The 24,858-nt window shown below is 44.7% G+C and overlaps 1 protein-coding gene across 3 annotated transcripts in view; it reads left to right on the top strand.

Moving 5' to 3' along the window:
* FAM184B (family with sequence similarity 184 member B) overlaps positions 1-24,784 on the top strand; it is a 119,591-nt gene extending 94,807 nt beyond the window's left edge. The window contains exons 9-18 of one of the 3 annotated variants that reach the window (XM_027970885.3): positions 2,924-3,053; positions 3,851-4,063; positions 8,412-8,565; positions 11,588-11,751; positions 14,572-14,750; positions 16,455-16,601; positions 18,712-18,829; positions 20,536-20,640; positions 21,416-21,615; positions 23,620-24,784. In XM_027970885.3, the coding sequence (XP_027826686.1) occupies positions 2,924-3,053; positions 3,851-4,063; positions 8,412-8,565; positions 11,588-11,751; positions 14,572-14,750; positions 16,455-16,601; positions 18,712-18,829; positions 20,536-20,640; positions 21,416-21,615; positions 23,620-23,713 (1,504 nt within the window). In that variant the 3' untranslated portion in view covers positions 23,714-24,784. Of the gene's footprint in view, positions 1-2,923; positions 3,054-3,850; positions 4,064-8,411; positions 8,566-11,587; positions 11,752-14,571; positions 14,751-16,055; positions 16,430-16,454; positions 16,602-18,711; positions 18,830-20,535; positions 20,641-21,415; positions 21,616-23,619 lie in introns of those variants that run through there. The other 2 variants (XM_042251262.2, XM_042251263.2) reach the window with 2 other exon arrangements.
* The last annotated feature ends 74 nt before the right edge of the window (positions 24,785-24,858 follow it).

Raw genomic sequence — 24,858 nt, 5'->3', positions numbered from 1 at the left:
AACATTAAACATTAATACAAAGAAAAGCTTAAAAAATCCAACAAAAGAACTAAAATGGAATCATAAAATGTCAGGTAGGAAGATAGCAAAAGAACAGAAGAACGATAAGAAAAGGAATTGGGCAATTAGAAAAACAAGTAAGATGTGGATTTAAATCCAATCATTTCAATACTGATAATGTAAATGAAACAGAGACATCATTTAAAAGAAAGAGATTGCCAGAGAGGATCAAAAGGCAGCACATTTACCATATGCTATCTGCAAGAGAGAGATTTAAGTATAAAGACACTGTTATGGGCTGAACTGTGCTGCCCCATGCCCCCCTCAAATTCATATGTTAAGGCCCTACTCCCCAGTATGAATGCATTCAGAGATAAAGCTTTAAATAGATGATTGATTCAAATGCGGTTATTAGGGTGGCCCTCACCCAATATTTCCTTGTAAGAAGAGATTAGTGCGCTGGTAAAGCAGACAAAGGGGCAATCACATGAGGACATGGGGTGATGGAAGTTGGTTTTCTGCAAGCTTCACAAGAGAAGCCTTAGAAGAAACCAAACCCACTGACTCTGTGATCATGGACTTCTAGCTTTCAGAATTATGAGAAAATTAATTTCTGCTTGTTAAGCCCTTCGGTTGGTGATATTTTGTATGACACACCTTATACAGGCACAGATAAGTTGAAAGGTAAAAGGATAAAAATAGATATACCATGCAAATACAAAATGTAAGGAAGCTAATGTGGCTATATTCATATCATGTAGACTTCAGAACAAGAAGTATTACCAGTGATTAAAAAGGGATGTTTCATAACAGCAAAGTGGTCAATTCTTCTGGAAGACATCACAATCCTAAATGTGTATTACCTAATTACAGAGCTTTAAATGATGAAGCAAATACTATGAGAACTAAAGGAAGAAATGTACAATCATATCTGAGATTCTGACACCCTTTTTTGAATATTTGAATGACTAGACTAATATCAGTAAGGACATAGAAGATTTGAACTAAACTATTAACTAAATCTATTTTATATCTGTAGACAATATGCTGAAAAACTACAGAATAAATTTTTTTCAAGGCACTAAAAACATTTGTCAATATAGACAAACTAATATTCTTCATGAATACAAAATCCTCGACAAAATGTTTGAAAATATAAAGCAGTATATAAAAAGAATAATATATCATGACCAAGTACAGTTTATCCCAGAAATGTGTGGTTGATTGAACATTTGAATGGCAATCATATAATTCATCATATTAAAAAATAAAGGGAAAAATAAATAATCATATCAATAGATGCACAAAAGCATTAGACAAAAGTTAACATCCTTTCATGATAAAAACTCTTCAATCCATGAATAGAATTTCTTCAACCTGAAAAAGATCATGTATGATAAACATGCTTAATGGTAAAATGTTGGACATGTTCCTGCAAAAACTCAGAACAAAGCAAAAATTCTGCTCTCACTACCTATCATTGTCCTGAAGGTCCTAGGCAGTCCTGTAAAGCAAGACAGAGCTACAAATTAGAAAGGAAGAGTAAAAATGTCTTTATTTACAGACAGAATGATCATAATTGAATACTCAGTGTTGTTAAGAACATAATTTACTCTGAATTGAGCTATAGATTCAGTTCAATCCCATGTAAAATCCCAATAGCCCTGTTTGTAGGAATGAACTGTTCTGAACACAGTTATATTTAGCATAGCTTCCAGAAGTTTGAAGATAACCTAAGAGAATTAGGATGCAAAGAAAGAAACCTTTTCACTTTATTAAATACTTGACTAATTTTTACTTGTATTAATATACAATTAATACAATGTGCCAGACATAGAGTTAAGCATTTTTTAAGATATTTACTCTATTAAATCCTTATAACAATCCATGTGAAAGGTACTAATATTAACCCCATGTTTTGGAAGAAGAAACAGTTTAAAGAGCTCAGACAAAGTAACATAACCATTTACCAGTAGTAGCACTAGAATTTGAATGTGGGCAATCTGGCTCTAGTGTGCATGATCTTAACAACTTTGCTACACTGCTCTTAACATCCTGCCCTTCCTTTCAGGGGTCCCCTCTGTCTATGTTGCTGGGCCTTTTCGCCTCTGCCAAGTCAGAGTCCTTCTCATGGTCTTTCTTCACAGTCCAGGGCCCTAACCTGTGGTCCTCTGGCCTGATGTGTTTGCCAGAGGAAGCAAAATGTCATTGACCTCCCAGAAATCTCTGCAGAGATGCCCACAGTGCATCTTTTACACTGTAATGCAGGACATCTTTTACACTGTTAAACAGGATAAATATTTAACTTTACAATCAGCCCATCACATTTTCTCAGCTGATTTAAAAGCTCGGAACTGAGTATAGAAAAGTCTCCTCCAAAAATATTTGTCAGCATCTCTTCTAGAATGCAGAAACTACTGCAGCTTTAAACCAGCATTGTCTTGTCCCTGCTACATACACAGAAAGGCTATTTATAATCCTCCTGTGTACACTTGGGAAAAGCCAGTTAAAGCTGTGTGTGCTTTGAAAAGTGTAAAGTACTGTATTCAAGTAGAACATCATTTTTTGTTATTTTCCACATTCATGAAAAGTTGTGAAATTAGACTACAGAGACCTCTTTTGAAGCTTCCAGGAATCCCATATAAGTAACTCTAAACTCTCAGTCATTCTGATAATTGATCATTTATTAAGTACCCACTGAAACAGATATCCAGTGATTCCAGCTGAATATTGACAGTCTCCCAAGTGCAACAGCACTTAGAATTGAACGTCAAATAGCTTTTTCAAATCCAGGAGAGATGTCTCTCATTCCATTAGTGCCATCAGAGCTCCCTCCTCCCAGCCCGAGTGGCTGGGATGTTAGCAGAGTGACCATGTCATTTCCATGGCATCTTTTGTGATTTTGACCTCCGTATCTTCAAAGGATCGAAGCACCCATCAAGGAGGGAGGTGACCTGCAGCCTCCATTGGGCTCTTTGCCAAAGGAGAAGGCACCAGAAATCCAGCGTCTGCAGGAGGAGTGGCAGAGCCAGAAGGCCAGATTGCAAGCCCAGGTAGAAGGATGGCCTTGGTGGGGATGCACCCTCATGCTGAGTGAGACCCTGCCTCTCCCTTATTCTTGCAGACAACCTTGGAAATGCATGCGGGGCCCAATTCTTGTCCAAGTTGGGGAGGGCAGTCCAGGTCAGGGCAAGGTGGGCTTCTTGGTTCTGTTCATTTATTCATTTAACACCTACTGTGGCTCATGAGTACCTGCTATGAGCCAGGAACTCTTCGAGGTGCTTGTATATTATCAGTGAACAAACCAGACAAAAGTCCTGCATTATAGGGCTTGTATTTTAGCAGAGGAGGTGGACACCAACAATAAACACTAGACATAAACAATAGGCACTTATAATATTAGAAGATGTTAAGGGCTCAAGTAAAACGAAAAGACTGAACAGGATAAAGATTGAGTGGCTGTCTGGTGATGAGGGGTGGGTATAATACCAAACAGGATTGTCAGGGAAAGCTTCTATAAGAAAGGGAGATTTGGGCATGTGGGGCACGCAAGGGAGGCTGCTGTATAGACCTCTGGAGTGTTTTCTGGTCCCCTTTTGATTTCTCTTGGATGGCACACATCCCAGCCCTTCTTCTCTGTTCCCTGGTATCCATGGCTCTAGCTGAGGAGCCCCTAGGAGGGCCAGCTGTCCCCAGGTCCTTCAAGCTTGCCACTTCTACCCGCCTCAGCATTCCCATGGGTAGAGGAGGCTCATGTGGGCTGTGGAGACGTTCAGAAAGCTTTGATGTTTAAAGAAAACCCCAGGCAGGGTGAGAGTCCCAGCCTGAGGTTGGATGCCCTGGTGGGCAGGTCTCACAGATGCAGCAGGCCCTGGAGCAGTGTGCCACAAGCTACAGGGAGGACCTGCGGGAGCTCAAGCAGCTTTCTGACCACGAGCGGGAGCAGCTGCGGCATGAGCTCCAGGAGACCGTACAGCAGAATCAGGCAGCGAAAGCCCAGCTTGAGGCTGCCCACAAGCGAGCTCTCTGCATGCTTGAGAAGGCTAAAAACCAGGAAGTCAAGGTAAAGGTGTTAATGACGACGTCCACTAACTACTACTGAGCTCTTGCTGTGCAAGCACCTGCTCAGCACTTTGGGGGGAGCCTGTTGTACAATATCTCCAGTCCCCATATTCAGCTTACAAGGTCATTATTATCATATTCCCTTTTTCTGGATGAGGAAGGAGGCTCAGAGAGGTTTGGCAACTTGCTCAGGGTCACACAGCTAGTAAGAGGCAAGATAAGGATTCAGACAGACTCAGGTCTGTTGAACTTCTGGTCATCTGCACATGACTTTTATATCATAAGACCAACTTCTCTTTCATGACTTGGGCAATATCCTGCAAAAGAAATACTAAGAGCTCCCAAAGGGAAAAATTGATACCAGACTCAAAGTACTTGAATTCAAATGTCATCAAACATCTCAGCAGCAATAGGGAAGCTAGAAGATAATGAAGCAATTCTGAGAAATTCAATTAAAACCATTAATAAGGGTGAGAACTGAATAAAAAAATATCAGACATATGAAATATTAGGAAAATTACCTTTTGTTATCAGTTTATGCCTCTCAGTTTGCAATTTACCCTTCAGTACCTACTTGTGATAATGATCTGTATTCTTTAAGCATTTCTCTTTACCTCCCTTACAGTGCTAAGCTTTGTCAGTAGAGGGCGCTGGAGGCACCTTGCAGGAGGAAGGAGGCTTCCCTCCCTGGTTTTGGAAGGTGCCTGTTTGCTGTTTCTGGCTTCCACTGCACACCTGAACAGTGTCCTGGGTGTGTGAGGACACAGATGATATACTGCCCCAGTGGCCTGACAGTAATCGCACAGCTCTGGTCCAGACCCAGTGACCACTTTCCTGTGACCTTGTGATGTGGACACTACAGACTCCATCATCACACTTGGTGACCCTGCCTCTCTCTGAGTTCCTATCCATTGCCTGCTGTCACCTGTACCCTAGAGGTTTGTTTCTTGCAACCCTCACAAAGCAAACACTGTCTGCTCCGGCAGCCTTCACACCTGCCCTGGTGCCCCCATTCCCTCTGGGCACCTGCCCACCTTGGTTCACCTGCACAGGTGGAGGGTTGCTCCTGCTTGACTCTGGCCTCAGGTGGAGGGTTGCTCCTGCTTGACTCTGGCCTGGGCAATCCAGCCATCTCCATCAGTGAACTACCACCAACCTTCTCCACCAAGGTCTGGATCCCAAGCTCCCCATCCGAAGCTTTCCCTTTCTTGGATGGTCTCAGTCAGCCTCAGAACACCCTTCAGAGTTCTTTTTGCATCTTCCATACACTTTTCCTCAGGAAGTTCCTTGAGGAATATCCCACCAAAACAAAGGAACACACCAAAAAAGAGGGAATAAAAGAGATCTAGCATACAGGGAATCCAGCACAGGAGAAAGGTTTCAGGAGCCTAGCTGTGCCACTAACAGAGCCTAGACTGGAGTCTAAACTGGAGCACGAGGATGGAGGGCTCCAGAAGAGATGCCTCCATGGAAAAATAGGCTTGATGGCTTCTCTGATTGATTTGGCCATGTGGAAAATTGTAGAGAACATATTTTACAAAGCTTTTAGAGGCTGTAGGAAGACTTGGCCAAAAATCCAAAAAATGATAATAAAATACAGTAGTTATTAATGCAAGGAAAAATAAAACTTTGGATAAGGTAGACTTTTTATTTCTTTATTTTTGGCTGTGCTGGGTCTTGTTTGATGCACGTGGGCCTTCTCTAGTTGCAGTGGGGGCTATTCTCTAGTTCTGGTGCACAGATTCCTCACTGCGGTGGCTTCTCTTGTTGCCAAGCACAGGCTCTAGAGCACACAGGCTTCAGTAGTTGGGGTACACGTGATTAGTTGCCCTAAGGCATGTGGAATCATCCTGGACCAGGGATTGAGCCCACACCCCCTGCACTGGCAGGTGGATTCCCAACTACTGGACCACCAGGGAAATCCAAGGTAGATTTTAATAATTATAATTTACTTAGCTCAGTAGTAAATGGCATTTACTTACAAGAAGGAAATATTGAATATAGTTCGCTGTATTTAGAAAAGAAATATAACAATATTTGAGGAATGGAAGAGAAAGAATGTATGAGACCAAAATCTTCATCTGCCATAATAGAAAGACAATTCATAATTTCTAAAATAATCAGGTTAAAGCAGGATGGAGATACTGTCTTGTTATTGGTGGTAAATATCAGAAGAAAGAACTAAGAGTTCCAATGGCTACCTCCAGTAGACAGGATGCACACAGAAGAAGAAAGAGGGCTGGGAGGTGCTAGTTTTCATTTTTAAAAAGCGGTATTTGGCTCTTTATACTGTGTTCATGCATTGCCCAAATAAAAATTAAAAAGCTTTTAGAAAAATGAGAGAGAAAAGAAATGAGATAATGCATATGGACTGCTTGATACTTAGTAGGTGTTCAGAATTTGTGAATTCCTTTTCTTCTTTTATTCTCTTAAATCTTTCTCCAGCTTTGCTTTCAGTCTGCAAGAGCTAAGGCTGCCAAGTTCCCCATGTTATTCACTGCTGGGTCATGCTGGGTCATGCTGGCCTTTGTGTTGGCTTGAGCTTTACTCCTCCAGGCCAAAGGCCTCAATCCCTTGCAGGAGGCAGAGGAAGCATAGAGGCCTGTGGTGGGAGAGAGGGGAGTGTGCTCTGTCCATTGGGATAACCCACAGTTCTAAGCCCCAGTCCCTAGCAGCCATGGAACCAGATTCATGGGGTCTTCATTACTGGCTCCAGTCTAATTGGGGTGGTTCCAGAATGAGACCAAAGTGTTTGAAATTCTCACTGGAGATGGTAGACATATGATCATTCCTAATACATGACAGTGATTGAGAGTGAGATGCCTGGGTTCAAATCCTGGGTCTGCTACCTACAAGGAAAGGGAGCTTAGGCTTCCTTGTGCCTCATGTTCCCTATTATAAAGTGAGGCTAGTAACATGTACCGTACAGAACCACTGAGAACATCTAAAGAGAATTCACCAGAAGTGCTTAAAGCAACACATGACTAACAGCAACCCCATAGAGTGTAGCCCACCAGGCTCCTCTGTCTGTGGGCTTCTCCAGGCAAGAATACTGGAATGGGTAGCCATTCCCTTCTCCAGAGGATCTTCCTGACACAGGGATTGAACCTGGGTCCCCTGCATTGCAGGCAGATTCTTTACTGTCTGAACCACCAGAGAAGCCCCAGGGCAAACAAAAAGCTGGGGCAGTTTGCCAGGGATGAATGTCTGGCTTGATATAAAATCTGGCCACTAAACCTTGCATGATCCTCACTGCCAAGGACTTCTGAGCCAGAAGGCAGGCAAGGCTGACCTAAAAAGAGATTGGCTCCATCTTTTGCAAGATCTTTGCTTCAATCTCTCCATTCACATTTCCTTGGGATTAAAATGTCACCAGTTGGAGTGCTCTGAGCCTTGCAGCAAGTGCAAGAAGGAGAAAGTATCAGAGAGTTTGAAAAGTACAAGACTTTCCTGTCTAGAGAAACTCACCAGGGGATGACTGAATTTCCCATGATAGGAATAAGACTGTTTCTCCCCGTTTGCTGGGGAGCAGCAAAGCAAAGATGCTGCTGCCTTCTAGTAGCTGCCTCGTCTGCTTTTTCCTAATGGGAGCCTCATGCATTTGATGCAGTCCCATTTCTCATTGTTCCTGGAGGTTGCTTGAGGGAGTGGGAAGGGCTTGGGCCCTGGATACCATCACCCATGGGTTACAATCCTGCATCCACCATTACTGGTTTTCGGTTAGGGCACTTTACTTTTCTGAGCTTGTTTCCTCTTAATCCTGTATCTTTTCTGTGTGACCTTGGGAAAGCTAATTCATCTCTCTCAGCCTCAGTTTCCTCACCTGAAAAGTGGGATGTGTTAATTGGAACTCTTTGTTGCGAAAGTAATAGAAACTATTAGTTTCTTGTTGCTGCTGTAGCAAAATTACCACAAACTTGGTGGCCGAGCACAACATAGATTTGTTATCTGACAGTGCTGGAAGTCAGAAGTCCTAAAACCAAGGTGTTGACAGGGCTGTGTCCTTTCTAAAGGCCCTAGAGAAGAACCTGCTTTCTTGCTTTTCCTAGTTAGTGTCTGTCTCTTTCCCCCACCTCCTAACACCAAATTCCCAATGATTGTTCCAGTTTTGAACAGTTGTCCACTCTGGTCCAGTCAGCTGTGAACCAGTTAGGTTACACAGCACAAAATGGCTGCTGTGGCCAGGTCCAGATGAGTAGGGGAACAGTCACTGTAGCCTGATAAGCCCTCCATCGGGGAGTGCAAGTGCTCAGGGAAGCCCCCGACAATGAGGAAGAATTAGGCAAAGGGGACAGGTCTCCCCCTCTGTGCCCACTTTCATGCCTTCTTCCTCCCACTTGTGCCCACAGGCCACAGAAGAACGCTTGAAGAAGGAATCCAGCCACAGCCTCCAGATCCAGCACCAGGCGCACCGGCTGGAGCTGCAGGCCTTGGAGGAAAAGGCCCGGCAGGAGCTCCAAAGGGAGTTGGAGAGGATGCAGGCTCAGCAGGCACTGCTGTTGGGTATGCATCAGCTGTGCACCCATCAGGGTTGGGGCAGCGGGGTGGGGGGTGGTAAGGACCAGGGTGACCCTCCTGGCTCTGCCACCAACCAGCTGCGAGATGTGCATCAGGTCACACACAGCCTCGTTTTCATTTTCTAGGAAGTTAAGTTGCGCTTGTCTCTCCATCATAGAAGTTCTGTACGGATTTGATGAGATATAAAATGCTTAGCATATAAATGAGCCCAGTTAGTGCAGATGATATTATCATCATCTTCGTCATCATTACTGAGCATTAGCCAGATCTCAGCCTTCGTGAGAATTGCATGAGATGGCCTCAAACTCTCATTTCTAAAGATTTCTGTAAAGCTGGGGACTTAAGCCCCCAGGATTCTGGGTTTGCCTCTGCTTCTTTCCCTGCCTTCACATTCTCAGCAGGAAGCTCACTTCCTCTTCAGTTTTCACAGCAAAAACTTGTCACACAAAGCATTCTGGAAGTTTCCAGAGGCAGTAAAGATCTCCAAAGGCAAATTGCCTGGGCTTGAAGCCTGACTCCGTTCAATGTGCACTAGCTGTGTGACCTCAGGCGAGTTGCTTAACTGCTCTGTGACTCAGTTGCTCATCTGTAAAATGGGAGTAACAATAGTATCCCCTTCATTGGGCTGTTGTTACAATTACATGAGTATATACATGGGAAGTGCTTAGAATAGCACCTGGTAAATGCTGTGTAAATGTTCACTGTCATTACTGCTGAATATTCCACCTTTGCATGGCTGACTCTAAGGGGCTCTGTCTGTTTGAGTAGATGATCTCTCTCCCTCATTTTCTCCTTTACTCTCATCTTCTTTCTCACTATTAAGAGCAAGACAAATGTTCTCCTTATTTCATGTCTAGCATTAAAAACCATATAGACCTTTTAAAAATTTTCTTCAAACCTAGACAGTGCTCTCCTTAAGAGAATTTCTGGAAGAGTATTTTCTTTACCTCCATAAGTGAATAAGATCTACTTGCTGCTTGATTTCATTAGACAATGTGACCTGCTCACTGCATGTCAGCACATCAGCCCACATTCATGTTTCCAGATGAAGGAGAGAAACAGTCCCACAGATTTCCCAGTTAGCAGCTACCCTGGAATGGAGGTGGCCACATGGGAAATGCCAAAGTTTTGGCATCTTAAGAAGATACATTATACAAGATAATACCCAGGTTGTACCACATTTCTCAGGAACCAGATTCCCCAGACTGAGGTCAGGCTGGACAACCCTGATGAGTCCAACACCCCACAGCAACCATCTTTGCTGCCCCGTCCCTGGCCTCTCTGACCCCATAGCAGCCTGATCTTTACCTGAATGAAAGATTCCAGAAAGACCCTGGGGACAGACTGGCATGCTCAGCACAAGTCCCAGGAAGAAGAGGCTTTGTGGACTGTGTAATGATGATAACAAATCGTGGGCTTTGTGGGTGGCATTGGATGGATGGGAGCACAGACCACCACAGGTGATACTAGGACTTCCTGGTCCAAGTTACTCCCCTTCCATCATCTGTGTGAGACACACCTGACATGCAGTATAGGTCACTGTGTGAGGAGCAGGAAGGGTGAGTGCCCGCCAGACCACCTGACACACTGGGGTGGGCACCTAGACGTGCTGGTTGAATAGGTGGATGGGCAGGTGGATGGATGGGGGTGTAGATGGGTAAATGAATGGATGGTGAGAAAATATGAGAAAAGAGGGGCAGGTAGTTCATGCTTTGCTAAAGAGTTTTATTACACATATTTTTTGTGATAAAGGATTTCAAAAATTGGGTTGTATTTAAGCTATAGAAATCACTCTATTAAAATCTGAGAGGAGAAGGAAGATGATGAAATAAATTTTTCAACATAATAGTATCAGAATAATTAAACTTTTATATGTGTTTACTGTCCTTTCAGGGAAGCATAGTAAACTTGTGGGAAATCTTTTACAACTGGGACACTTTCATAACATCATTAATTTTTGCTCTAAACATCTTTTATTTATTTTACAAATATATGTTGAGCACTTCCTCTATACTAAATCCTGTACTATGTATCTTATGGCCTCTGGGATTATTGGAACAATGTTTCAAAAGTAATTTGAAATAAGTAAAATATAAAGTCTCAAAAGTCCATAATGGAAAATAAAGTATCAAATTTACTAGCACTTGAAAATTATATTCTCTTTAAAAATTAATAACTCACTGAATACTGTCTACTCCATCAGAAAATGTTCTTTTTGAAATGATTATTTTATTTGCCTTTTGATCATGCTGGGAAGTGTCACACTATCAGAAATCACCCACAATCCTCAGAGGAGAAATTGTACTTCCTGGTTGTACTGGTCCCTGAGTTAAGGAGGGCATGTACATTTCCCCTGGATGATTCTGGTTTTCATAATGACTCTGTTGGGATGATATGCCACCCCCTCCCTGCTGTTCACAATCCAGCTAGGAACTTACATCCATGAGAAGGAGAACCTGTGATTGTTTGTCTCCTTGAGAATTAGCATAAATATATGTCAACATTTCAATTTGAGACCTGTACTTCAAGAAGAGGCCACTGGGTCATGTGCTAATTCCCTGTTCTTAATTTTCTATCTTGGTGCTGAGGCCAAGTGTTGCCTCAGGGTTCAGCTCTGGATTCAGGCTGTCCCACCCCTAATCCTAACCAACCAGCAATGATTAAGCAGGTGATTCTGAGGGAAGAAGAACCATGGGAGGTGTTGAATCCTGACACTATGACTTATTAGCAGTATAGCTTTGAGCTGCTCAGCCTTTCTGAGGCTCTGTTCCTTCAGCATAAAGTGGGAGGGATAATACTGGATAGGATAGTTGTAGGGTTTCACTGAAAACACTTTTTAAGGGCTTAACACATTTACTACTCTATAAATGGTATTATTGTTGCTGTTCTATTGAAATAGGTAAGTTTGGGGAATGTGAACCAACACCTACAGCTGCTCCCCACCCTAACCCACCCCAGACTTTGGCCTCAGCATGCTCCTGACCTTCCACTGCTCTTCCTTTTGCAGAGTCCCTGAGGCAGGAGCTGGCAGAGCAGCGGGCTGCCTGCTCTGAGCACCAGAAGGACTTGGAGGTGCTGCAGACTGAGCTGAGGGCCCTGGACAGCATGGGCAGATGGCAGGCCATCACCCAGTGTCCAGGGGACAGCGAGGACCATGCTGGGACTTCAGAGGTCAGCACCCCTGCCCTGCCCACACCCTTCTTGGAGCAGCATCAGGGAGAGGTTCCAAGTGCTCTTTCACCCCTTCTCCTTCCACAGGCCTGGGGTATATGTCATGAGCCTGCAGGCTCCCACCTCTGGAAAGCAAAAATAAGTTTTAAGTACAGCCTGTTATTTTAAATTCAGATGAAATAGCATCTCAGGGTGTTGGTGACAGACCGGCGCTAGAGACAGCTCATCTGGGTCACTCCATGGACCTGCACAGAATTTCTCAGAACACCTCCCCAAACAGATTCCTGCCTAGATGTCCCCTGTTGCCATGAGTGGGGGGTGCCTTTCTGTCACCAAAGCTCTGAACTTTCTGGTCAGACTTGGCCCATCATTTTCCTCCTTGCCCATCCATAATTCCTATCTTGCTGGGTAGCACAGGGACCCCCTAACAATCCAGACATCTCTCCCCAGCCCACCACATTGGGCCTCAGGTATCCATCTAAGGCACCTCTGTGAAAAGCCTTCAGTGGCTCCTTGCTGCTATCAGAATAAGCTCCCAGTGCCCAGTCTGATGTTGAAAAGCCTTCAGCCACTGGCTGCATTTCCCTCTCTGCTCTAAACATAGCCTCTGCCTCCTGCCTCAGTGCCTTTGCACATGCCCTGCCCCTGCCTGGGACCCTTCCTCCCTTTTCAGTGCCCAACTGATCCTTCCAGGCTGGGGGTCTCCCATCCACACCCATGACTTCTCTCCACCTTCTGAGTGCCTGGAGCACTTCTGTTACTGCAGCTCAGCTCGCACCCGCATCTACTGCCTGTCCTGTTAGGGACCCATCACTACATGGATATCCTTGTTTCCTCGACCGGACTACAAGTCCTTTTAGAACAAGCCATGTCTGTCCATCTCAGTCCACCCCAACCCCAGCACTTGGCACACAATTCTGCACACACTAGAGTCTCCACCAGAGTACGCAAATGGCCATAACTAGTTGGTGTCCCAGCCCTGCTGAAGATCGGAGGAACGTGGGGATCATTCATTCCAGATTTTGCTGGTACTGAGAACCTGAACACAATTTCTCTGTTGAATGAGAATTATTAACAACTGATATATCACAGTGAGTTGGTGATATAACAACTGATATATCACAGTTGGTAAAGTGTAGCAGAGGAAAAACAGAACATGATCCATTATATGTTCTAGATTGGTGGGAGCCACCTGGACCTATGGTAGGGGACAGGGGAAGTATGGGATGGTGACAGCTGGTGGCTTGAGGGTTCAGTGATAGGCCCACTGCAGTGAGTGACAGGCTCACCTCAGGGCTATGGATAGAGACTCAGGCTGGGTGGATGAGACAGTACCTGGTCATCAATGTGCCGGCCTCACCTACATCTCACTGGAGGGAAGCCCTGAACACTCCGGGAGAAACAGCAGACCCTGGGTGATCTCCCACACAGAGAAGAAATGTATTCATTCATAAGAAGGAACAACTCCAGGCAGCGGGAATGAAGGGGCGGCGGTGGCGGGGGCCACAATATAAGGATGCGCTGGTGGATACCACTGCAGGTAAGTGGTGTTCCATCCACTGGAATCTTCTGAGAGCCCCATGAAATATTTCTCAAATCTTTCCCAGCCAAGCACAGAGAGGGATGGACATACCCATCAGCTTCTCTCTCCCTCCAGTCAAGGGTGGCCCCACAGAACCTTAACCAAGCTCTTCTGGGTCATGCAGATGTGAGTGCCAGGTGGTGCCCAAGAGTGTCCCACATCATGTGCGCCCCAGGGCTGGAAGCAAGAAGTACGGGGCCTGGGTCACACAAGCCCCCTCTGCAGTGCTGTTCGGTCCTCATGTGGAAGGAACAGGTGCACAAACCTTCAGGCACGTTTGTATGGCCTTGAAAACTGCTACATTCACCAATTGGGGATTAACTGTGCCCTCATTTAAGGCTGGACATAAATCTTTAGATTTCTGTCTGAACCTTAGCATTTCAAGCATCATTTCACAGCAGGCATTCATTTGGCACCTACTGAATCCCAGATACTGTGCTAGGTGGTATAGAACTAGGAAGACTGAAGTGGAGATGGCTCCTTCCTTTTCTCCACCTGGTGGTCTGATAGAGAAAAACAGCACTTCAGCAAATCAGTGCACTTCTGCGTAACCTCTACACAGATGGGATCTGGCTGTCAGAGAAAAGAAAGATCATTGCCTCTCCCCCAAGGAGATGAGAAGGCAGGAATGATTGGGTGTGGAGGGCACCCTAGGTAAAGAGACGGGCAAGGGCAAGTGTGGGGCAGTAGATTATAACTGCGGTGGCCTCAGAATCACCTGGGAAGCTTTCTCAGAAGACACAGGGCTGAGATCTATCCAGATTCACTCTTCCAGAATCTTGGGAGGAGGTGTGATAGATCATTATTGTTCAGCAAATATTCACTCTCCCCTTCCTCGCCCTCTGTGGTGTTGCCCCAGATTTACATGTTGAAGCCCTAATCACCAATATGATGGAATTTGGAAATGAAACCTTGGGGGATAACTAGTGAATTAGTGTCCTTACAACAAGAGACAGGAGACATCCTCCCCCGCCCTCCCCCAACACACACATAGACTCCACAGAGGTGGAGTGTTGGGCTTGTTTTAAGCCACATTCTTGGCTCACCAGCATCATTCAACTTTTGGAGAGCCAAATTTGGCCAACTCTCAAAGCTGAAAACTTCAAGAGACTAGACATGAGCTCCTGAATCAAGTCTGGAATTTGAGCTCCAAGCTGGGTCTTTGCCACAGTACATCTGTGGCCCTTGTCTGCCATTGAGCCTCCTGCAAATGGTTCTTCTGGCTGCTTTCTCCCCAGGAGGAGGGTGGCCTGGGCCAGGCGGGCTCTCCCAAAGGCAAGAGTGCAGTGGAGCTGCAGCCCAGCGAGGGATGCTGCCTCCTGGAGGAGAACTCACAGCTCAAGGAGGCAGTGAGGCGGCTGCAGGCTGAGGTGGAACAGCATCAGCAGGAGGCGCTGCAGCTCCGCGACCAGCACAGGTCGGTCTGAGGCTCCCAACTTCCTTCCCTCCCTCTCTCCCAACTCTGCCCCTTAGTGAGCCTCTGGGGTTTAGGATTAGGTTACACCTTTGGCATCTTCCCAAAGAAAAGACTCCCTAGTACTCGAGGACTTCACTGGTGTTACTCTGACCCATGTAAGGTATCAGTGGTCTAGGAATTCTAGATCTCAAACTGCAGAGAGTAAGCCCTGAAGTAGAGGGAGGGGTCGATGCTGGGTTTACCCTATTTCCCTACAGATCAGGAAATGTATGGAATCAAACTTAATAATACCAGAAGTATCCTTAAAACCAGCCTTAGGGAGACAGTGCAGTGGCATAGCTTAAAAAACAGTTCTGTGTGCTCCTGTTAATAGCTGTGTGCTCCTGTTAATAGCTGTGTGACCTTGGGCAAGTCTGCTAACCTCTCCTACCTGTAAACTGTAGGAAACACTACCTCTCTTGGGGCTACTGTAGATGCAGTGAAACATATAGGAAGATGCTTACCATGGACTGACCCTGGTACTTGGTAAATTGTAGTGATAACTATGATCTTCTTATCTAGGTTGGATAGCCCTTTTTCCATCCTGAATTCACAGACTTTTTTCACCTCGATGGAAAGTTTATAACTACAACTTTAATTTTGTTAATGGATATAGGACTTTTCAGGTTATCTGTTTCTTCCTGAGCAAGCTTTGGTAATTTGTATCTTTGAAGGCACTTATCCATTTCATCCCAGTGTTTGAATGTCCCAGTTTCCAGCATAAAGATCAAGTGAAAGTAGGCCTGAGTTCATCTGAGGAATAGCCATGAACCCACCTGGCCAAGGTGGAGCACTTTAAATTCAGTTAGAGACTCACCATGTAACACTGGAATAAGGACACTGGACCAGAGTAGGGGTTCCTAATCATTTCCAGGTACAGCTTCCTCCAGATGAGGAAAGCAACAGACCCTCTCCTGGAGAAGGGTATCCTCACATAAAAATATACATGTACTTTTGGAGGGTATCAGGCCCCTTAGGCTGGTCTGTGGATCCCTTAGTGCCCCACCCCAAGGTTAAGAAAAGTGATATTAATAGCTGATGGTCGAACATATACTTTGTACCATGGACTGTCCTAGACATGGATTAACATGGTTCATCCTTGCAATAACCCTATAAGGTAGCCCCTATTGTCAGTCACATGGAGAAACTGAGCCAAGCCTAGCTTGCCCAAGGTCACACAACTAGGAAGTGATGGGGGAGGTCAGGGATGGACACTGGTAGCCTAAATGCTGTTCTCTTAGCCCCTCTCACACCCTGCCTTTCCAGACTGGACTGCAGGTCTCTCAGCTCTCAGAGTCCCAACAGTCATCAATTCTGATGAAGAATCTCAGCCTCCAGGCCTCCTCACCTGCTCCAAGTGAAAGGAGTATTTTCTGGGACTCCTTTCTTGAGCTATCCTCCCACCTTTCCCCTTTGTGCTCAGGTCCCTCATGGAATGCTGGGGTGGAAGGTGCTGAGAAGGTGTCCCACAAGATGGGTTTATCCTGGTCCCCACAACTCAGAGAACCCAGGTCTCCTTCCCACCATGTCCTGACCTCAGATTCTGCAGGCCACCTGGCAGAGTGGGGAGAAACTCCAGTCCCCTAGAAGTTCAGTTGCTAGACGCCTGGGCAAGCCCAGCTGTGCTTCCCCCCCCCCCCCCCCCCCCCCCCCCCACCCCTCCAGGCTGCTGCAGGAGGATCAGCAAGCCCAGCGGGCCCGGGAGGTGGAGATGCTGCGCCAGGAACACCGGAAGGAGATGCAGGCCATGGTGGCTGATTTCAGCAGTGCTCAAGCCCGGCTCCAGGCCCGGCTGGCTGCCCTGGAAACCGAGTAAGTGAGGCTTTGGCCCCAGGATGGGAAGGACTTGTAGACATACCATTTTGTTGGGGGGACCAACTCATCCCACTGTCCCTGGGACTCTCTTAGTTTTAAAACTAGAAGTCCTGAGTTCCACAAGCGCCTCAGTTCCAGGCAAACTGGGAAGGTTGGTCACCCATCCTTTTATGAGAGATAACATTCCTGTCTCATGCAGGGCACTATTAATCTGTGAGGAATGAGCACGGTTTAACCCTCACACTTGGAAGAAATCAGAAGGATCAAGGCTGCTCTTTTATGAGCATCTCCCCCTCTAATATGCATCATTTCATTTAATCCTCACAGCAGTTCTTTTTTAAAAAAATTATTTTATTTTAATTGGAGGCTATTTTACTATATTATAGTGGGTTTTGCCATACACTGACATGAATCAGCCATGGGTGAACATGTATTCCCCATCCTGAACACCCCTTCCCAGTCCCATCCCTCAGGATCATCCCAGTGCACCAGCCTGAGCACCCTGTCTCATGCATCAAACCTGGGCTAGTGATCTATTTCACACCTGGTAATATACATGTTTCAATGCTATTCTCTCAAATCATCCTACCCTTGCTTTCTCCCACAGAGTCCAAAGTCTTTAGATCTGTGTCTCTTTTGCTCTCACAGCAGTTATTAAAGATAGAAGCTTATTCCCATGGACAGATTAAGAAACCAAGAGCCCTTCTTGCAAGCATTCATTTATTCATTCAGCAAATATTTGTTAAGGGCCTTCTGTGTGCCTTGCACTGTTTTAGGTTATGGGGTTACAGTGGGAATAAAACAAAAACTGTGCTCTCATAGCACTCACAGATTCTAGATGGAGATTCTGACAAAGAGTAAGCAAACAAATATTAAACTTCATAACAGATAGTGAAAATGCTATAAGGAAAACAGGATCAGTATCTGGAGTGCCAAGGGTGGGTAAGGAGGTGACATTTAAGCATTAGGAGGCGTGGAAATGAGAGCGACATTTGAATAAAGAGCTTTCCAATCAGACAGAAGAACAAGTGCAAAGGCCCTGGGGCCTGCCTCCCAAAACCAAACAGCCAGAAGGCTTAAGTGGAATGAATGAGAGAGTGATGGTAGGAACTAAGGTTGGCAGAATAGCTGGGAGGGATAGAGAAGATGCTCCACTGAGTGAGAACAGGTTTGGGTGTATTTGTGTGGAGTGCATATTCACCTTTTAACAGGGTCATTTCTGAGTGCTGAGAAGAGAAGAGACTGGGGGATCAGGGTTAGTGACAAGGTGACCAGGTCAAGCAGCACTAAGTAACTTTACATGCCACCTTTACATGTCAACTTTACATGTCTTACCCTTAACTTGTGCTTTTAAAAACTGTCCCCAGCTGTCTCCAATATGAAGCAAATCATCTAAAATCTGGAGTAGGTTTTACCACCTACCATCTAATGGGTTCTTACCATGTGCCAGGCATACATTATCTCCTTGAATCTTCACAACCACTCAGTTTCATGCCCATTTTAAAGAAGGAACTGAGGTTTATGGGCAAAATACCCATTACATAGCTAGAAAAAAGCAAAGCTGGGTTAAGAGCCCGGGTCCTCTCACTCCAAAGCCCTGGCCTCTTATCACCTGCAGCCCCCCTCCCTCTACCACCATCCGGAGGTTATTTCTCTCCAGCTTCACACTGAAAGGGCTGTGGGTACCTGCTACCCCCCTATTTTGCAGAACCAGCTCAGGCCGTGCTCTCTGGCCACCAGGAGATGGCGATGGAACCACATCTGTAATTAGCACAACCTGCTGTCCTCGGTAGCAGTGGGGACATTTGCCAGCCAAAGCCACTTTCCCCAAACTTCCCTGGTTCTTGAAGCCCTGGTGAATGTGGCATCTATGTACACAGATCTTTGATTCCTGGGCTGTACACATGTCAGATTGGGAGTTGGGGTCCTGGGCTCCATCTACCTGGAGCTCTGCAAGCAACTCACTGGCTGACCCTGGGCCTCAGTTTCCCCTTTGGTGAACAGAGTGGCCAGCCAGGCCAAGCACACGGCAGCATCCGCATCATGTCCACATCTCCCTCCTGAGTCACTGTGGCGCGGGGGCTAACTGCATGCCTGCTTGAAACAGACTGAAAGATTCCGGAGAGAAGCCAGGGAAGGGGGCATCCAGGCCGGAGGACATTCAGCTCATAGGCCGTCTGCAGACCCGCTTGAAGGAGAGGGAGGAGATCATCAAGCAGCTGACGGTGAGGCTTCAGGGGCGTTCGCTTTAGCCTGGCACTTCCCTGGGGGCCTAAAACTGTATTCCTGATAACCTGAAAACCACCTTACAAAAGGTCCTTGGTTATTGTTTCCATTATATAAAATAATACATGCTCACTAGAAAAAACACAGGAAAGTAGAAGGCAAAAAATAATTACCCTGCTCCCAAGTCCTACACCATCTGCCTGATGTTGGTATTGGTTTGTGTTTTGCTAACCTATAGAATTTGGGAAAATCTAGAATGACTTGGACCTCACATCCGTGTCTCCTCACTCTGACCATTGCTTTAGGATTTGTCCAGCCTTCCTGTGCTCCACGTTTTGGTTGGAAGTTCTCTGTAAGCCAGCTCCCAGTGGTTTACATTCAGCTCTGGGGACTTTGGCTGATATACTTGCCTCCATCGGCATGGCCCATATGGGTCAACTAGTTAGCCACATGTGAAGTCCAGCCATTTCCCTGTGTCTCTCCCTTCGCCACCTTGGTCCAGGCCCCACTGCCTCTTAAAAATGGTGGAGAGTCCTTTGGTGTCCCCACTCACTCCAGCCTCACCCTACTCTGCTGACCTCACAGCAACCAGGGTAACCTTATTAAAATGTAAGACACATCACAGCACAGCTCTGATCAGTACTACCTATGGCTCCCTGTCCTTCTCAGAGTAAAATCAATGGTCTTATAGTGGCTACACATCCTCCCACAACACACACACACACTTGTAACTCACACCCATCCTCGCACCCTCCTGCTCCCCAGGCACACTGCTTCTTGTCAGGATGATGAGGAAAACTTAACCACTGACGGAAAATCAGATGATACTAATAAGGAATTGGAGAAGGAAATGGCAGCCCATTCCAGTATTCTTGCCTGGAGAATTCCAGGGACAATAGAGCCTGGCAAGCTACAGTCCATGGGTCGCAAAGAGTGAGACTTGACTAAGCGACTAACACACAATAAGAAATTGTTAAGTGTGACAAAAGTATCATGGTTATGTTTTGTAACAAGTCCTTATCTCTTAGAAATACTTATCAATGTTTTTACAGATGAAATTTGACAACTGGAACTTATTTTAAAAACAAGACATCTGGAAAGAAAAACAGTGGAAAATGACACTGATAAAGATTGACCATATAGCGATTGTGAATTGTTTAGTCAAAGTCATGTCCAACTCTTTTAGACTGTCTAACCCCATGGACTGTAGCCCACCAGGCTCCTCTGTCCATGGAATTTCCCAGGCAAGAATAATGGAGTTGCTTGCATTTCCTTCTGAGATCTTCCTGACTCAGGGATTGAATCCACATCTTTGGCATTGGTAGGCAGATCCTTTACCACTGAGCCACCAAGAAGACCCATATAGCGATTGTACCTGGGTGTTTTTTTATTTTGCCTTAGCTAGTAACTTTCTGCAGTAGACTTTTCTCAGATGCTAAGAGTACCTGGATCTCTGATTTCCCTAAGGCATTCCAAATAAGCTTGCCCTTTCCTTTACAAGAGGGGCTGGGGACACCAAGGCCCCAGAAATAAAGGTGCTTCCTCAAAGCCTCAGTGGACTATAATTTGATTCCCACTGACTTCCCCTCTTTCCCCTGGTCTTTCTTCCTCTCTGTAATCTGCCCTCACAGCCTTCTTCCTTCAAATCAAACTCAGTGTGCTGAGTAATTAGGCTCATTTAGACTCAGTTGTATTGTTTTTCCAGGAGGAGAGAAGATTTCACTATGCAGCATTCCCCAGCGCAATGTCCCATCGGAATCGATCCTTCTCTTTCAATCCTCACCCAGGGTATTTGACCCCTTCCATGAAGGTAAATTGGTCCTACTGGTTTTAATGCATTACATAATTCTGCTGGCTTCATTTTTCCCAAAGATAATGGTAGCTTATTTATCAACAGTCTCGCATTCATTTAGAGAAATATTCTTTGAAAATAAGACCCCCAGGAGATAGTACAAATTACTAGCAAACTGTTTATATCTGACAAGGCAGATTACATATATTTTTTATGAGTTTTTAAAATTTTCCAAACTTTTTATACATGTGTCACTACTAATAGTGGCTATATCTTGGTGATAGAAAGGAGAAAGGCAAGAATCCTTCACTTCACCTTTTTTTTCCTTTTATATTTTTGCAATGTATTACAGTGAAAATAGTCACATCCAGATTTCTCATCTGCTATCACAAAATCCTAAAGCACTAGTTTCTATTTTTTGGTAATTCATTACCTCCAGTTGACTTCATGTGAGCTCATGTATAATTTTTATATATCCCTCTTCATGTGACAAAATGTAAGTTTCACTCCAGAAATATTAATGTATTTGAGGACAGTGTGGACCAGCTTCTGCTGAGGGTGCCTTTTAAAATCTAAAAACTTTACATTAAAACATACATTTGCTGCCAGAAGTTTTGGATAGAGATTGTGAGCCTTTTTTAAAGCACAACTAAACGCTTTAAAAAAGAGCATGCAGTATATAAATAAAAATACTGTCTCTTGCTCACGTAATTCTGGCATGGCAGGCTTATCTACTTTTACAATAATGCTTCTGTTAGGTGGCACTAACAGGCCTTTCTTTTAATACCAACAGAAAAAGAAGATGGAGGAAGTGCCCAGCCGAGTGGTCAGTGTGCCAAACCTCGCTTCCTATGCTAAGAACTTTCTGAGTGGTGACCTGAGCTCCAGGATCAATGCCCCTCCAATAACTAAGTCACCCAGCTTGGACCCAGGTCCCAGCTGTAGCCGGCCCTACAAACCCACGCCATCTCTAGATGTGCAAACTGCCACAAGGTAGGGGGCCAGAGCTGGGCTTCTCAGGAAGGCAAAGAACCTTCCTGCCAATGCAGGAGACGTAAGAGAGGCGGGGTTGATCCCTGGGTTGGGGAAGATCTCCTGGAGAAGGGCATGGCAACCCACTCCAGCATTCTTGCCTGGAGAATCCCATGGACAGAGGAGGCTGGCGGACTATGATACATGGGGTTGCAAGGAGTCAGACACTGCTGAAGTGACTCAGCATGCACGCAGAGGGCCAAAGCTATGATTCCATTTTTCTGTTGACAGGAGGGAAATTAGAATTCCTTTCTGGCACCTGTTAAATACCCAGCATTTGGGCCGATACAAAGAATAACAAAACAAGCCTTGCCTTGGACAAACTGCAACTCAGCCAAAAAGAAAGATTATCTATGAGAAGGGAAATAGGTCGTTCTTTAGAAGAGATACTATTCCCTGATAACAAATCCCAGAAAGTCTCTTTTTTTTTTTCCTTTTCCATGGATGAGTAGACAGGGAACACTGAATCACTTAGCGGATCACTTCAGAGTGGTTCACACAAACGATGGGCTGTCATCATCTGGCCTTGAGTCTGGATTCAAGTTCTGGTCCTCCTCATTTCTTAGCTTGTGTGGCTTTGGGCAGCTCACTTGACATCTCTGTTTCCTCACCTCTAAAATGAGGATAATATACCACCTACCTCTTCAGACTCATGTGAAACTAAAGGAGTTAATCCATAGGACATGCTCAGCACAAGACCTGGTGTAGAACTATTCAGCAATTTCCCACTATTATTAAAAGGTTATTTCTCAAGATTCATTATATAATCTTGTAATTTTAATCTTAATCTGTGGGTTTGGTTGATCACATATGGTGCTCTCTGATACTGCTTTGTTTTCCACAAACCCCTGCAGCATGCTTCTCTTCCAGAAATGTGTGATTTCCCGTTATTGATTTTCCTTCTTCCCCAATTTTTGTTCAGAGCTAAATCTTTAATTATGGACTTTGAGTTTGCTTTTCAGAAGAGGCCTCTTCTGAAATGTTCCTTTTCCAAAGGCCCTGCCTGCCCAAGGCTCTTTGGACAAAAATGAATGTGGAGCTGGAAGGACTCCCTGCCAGTCATTGAGCAAGTCCAGCCCTTTGTTTTGAAGCTGAGGACACTGAGGCCTAGAATCCCAAGCATATGGTCTATTAACTGCCAGAGCCAGAGCTGGCCTGACCCTGGCCACTGTTCATCTCATTATCACACACCTTTTTAAAGCTGCGTTCCCACTGTTTTATAAGAAGCTTCCCAAGTACAGATAGAGACTTTTCAGATAGGTATACACTGTACTTACTTATCATCTCTCTTTTTCAGTTTATTAGACTAATTTCACAGCCTCACTGAAAGGCCAGAGCACATTAGGTAACTTTTGAAGAGGCCAGAAGCGTAATTTTGTATTCATTAACCATTTCTTCTTTTACTGTTTTTTGAAAGGGGTTTATTGTTTAATTTGTGCCTGAAATAAATAGTAAATGTTGCGGACTTCTCTGGGAGCCAGAGGTTGAGTCCACCTGCCAGTGCAGGAGACATGGGTTCAGTTCCTGGTCTGGGAAGATTCCACATGCCATGGGGCAACTAAGGCTGTGCACCACAAGAGAAGCCACTGCAATAAGCCCGCACGCTGCAACTAGAGTGGCCCTTGCTTGCCACAACTAAAGAAGGCCCCCATGCAGCAACCAAGACCCAGTTCAGCCTATACATATATTTTTTTTCCTTCTTCTTTTAAATAGTAAATGTTGCAAAATATGCCTCATTCATTTTAAGTGAAATAATGGACAGCATTGTTTCCACAACGGAATTAGATGCTCTCTCCTCATCTTCATCCTTCACAACTTGTTTCTAGCTACCAATATCGACCCATCACATTCTAGTATCTTTTTAAGAGTAAAGCAGTAGTTATCTTTCCCTGAAAAGATGATGGCATATTAAGTTGTTTACTGAATAATTTTCAAAACCATCTAAGAAAACTTCTTTGTTTTTAGGACACAAGATGATGATACAGCCCAACCCAAAGAAGTCCAACAGAAGCAAGGTTCAGCACACCAAGAATGGTTTACCAAATATTTTTCTTTCTAAACTGATCCTTGGGATAGCATAAAGAGGATATTTGAAAAACATTTCTTTTGAAACACCTGACTGAAGGAATGAACTAAAAAGCCAACCAACCAAATAACTTGCTTGTAATATGATTTACATATATAGCTAAAACAAATTCTTACATTAACATTTCATACTGTTTCATTGTGATGATAAGATGAAACAAGCCAGTGTTGTCAGAAAGCACCCACAGGGAAATATTATTAATGTTACTGATGACCTATACATGATTATTTCTAGTGTCCATAAGACTGCACACCACCTTGTGGAATATCAGATTTTGTGATTTCCATGGTCTACTTTGAAAGTGGTTTCATTTTTCCTAGGATGCTGATCATCTTCACTTTAAAGTGTTTCTATGTAAATAACTCCAAAATGCACACGCAACCTCAATAGGAAGGGGAATTAAACAAAGCTCAGAATAACCAGGAAAGCCAGTTTCTAAAAACCAAACCCAACTACTAGGAATGGACTGTAGCAGATTTTGGCATAGTTGGGTCAAATATTTTGACTTCCTAGGTCCAGGATATGAAGATTACAGAGGGTGTAACACCTACCTCAAAGGGGCTTTTTGAGGTTTAAACAAAATATGGGCAATAATTCTAATCATGAATTGTAGTTAAGCTTTGCCAGGATTTCTCTGTGAATAATGGAGCCCGACCCTGTCATACATCTCAACCTCAATGACTGCAGCATCGGCTTGATTGTTTGTGACAGTTTCTAGATTATCTGTTCTTTGAAGTCAAAGACCTACTGAACCTCTAGTCTTGCCTCGTGGTGCGTTGCTTCCCCATCGCATGGATGCTCAGTGGATTAAAGGGAGCTGAAAATGGCTGTTCAGTGCTGACCCTGCTGTCAGTCCATGCTGAGTTGTCTGATCCTCTGATGGAGCACTGCAACTTAACAAACTCAATACAACTTTCAGTGGGAAAAATACATCCTCAATCCTTTGGTGCTGGCCCAGCAGGTGGCCTATAAACAGTTGTCTATTCCATGCACTGTCAAATCTTCACTCTTTGAATAAAACTTTAAACAACTGGGCAATAAAAATGGTTGTGAGTTGTACTGATTTTTCAGAGGTGAAAGTATACAAAGGCTGAACTTAGAAACAGGGAGTTCACATT

This window comes from Ovis aries, chromosome 6 (genome assembly GCF_016772045.2).
Source record: "Ovis aries strain OAR_USU_Benz2616 breed Rambouillet chromosome 6, ARS-UI_Ramb_v3.0, whole genome shotgun sequence".
Lineage (NCBI taxonomy): Eukaryota > Metazoa > Chordata > Mammalia > Artiodactyla > Bovidae > Ovis > Ovis aries.
This window is presented reverse-complemented; position numbering and strand designations above follow the sequence as displayed.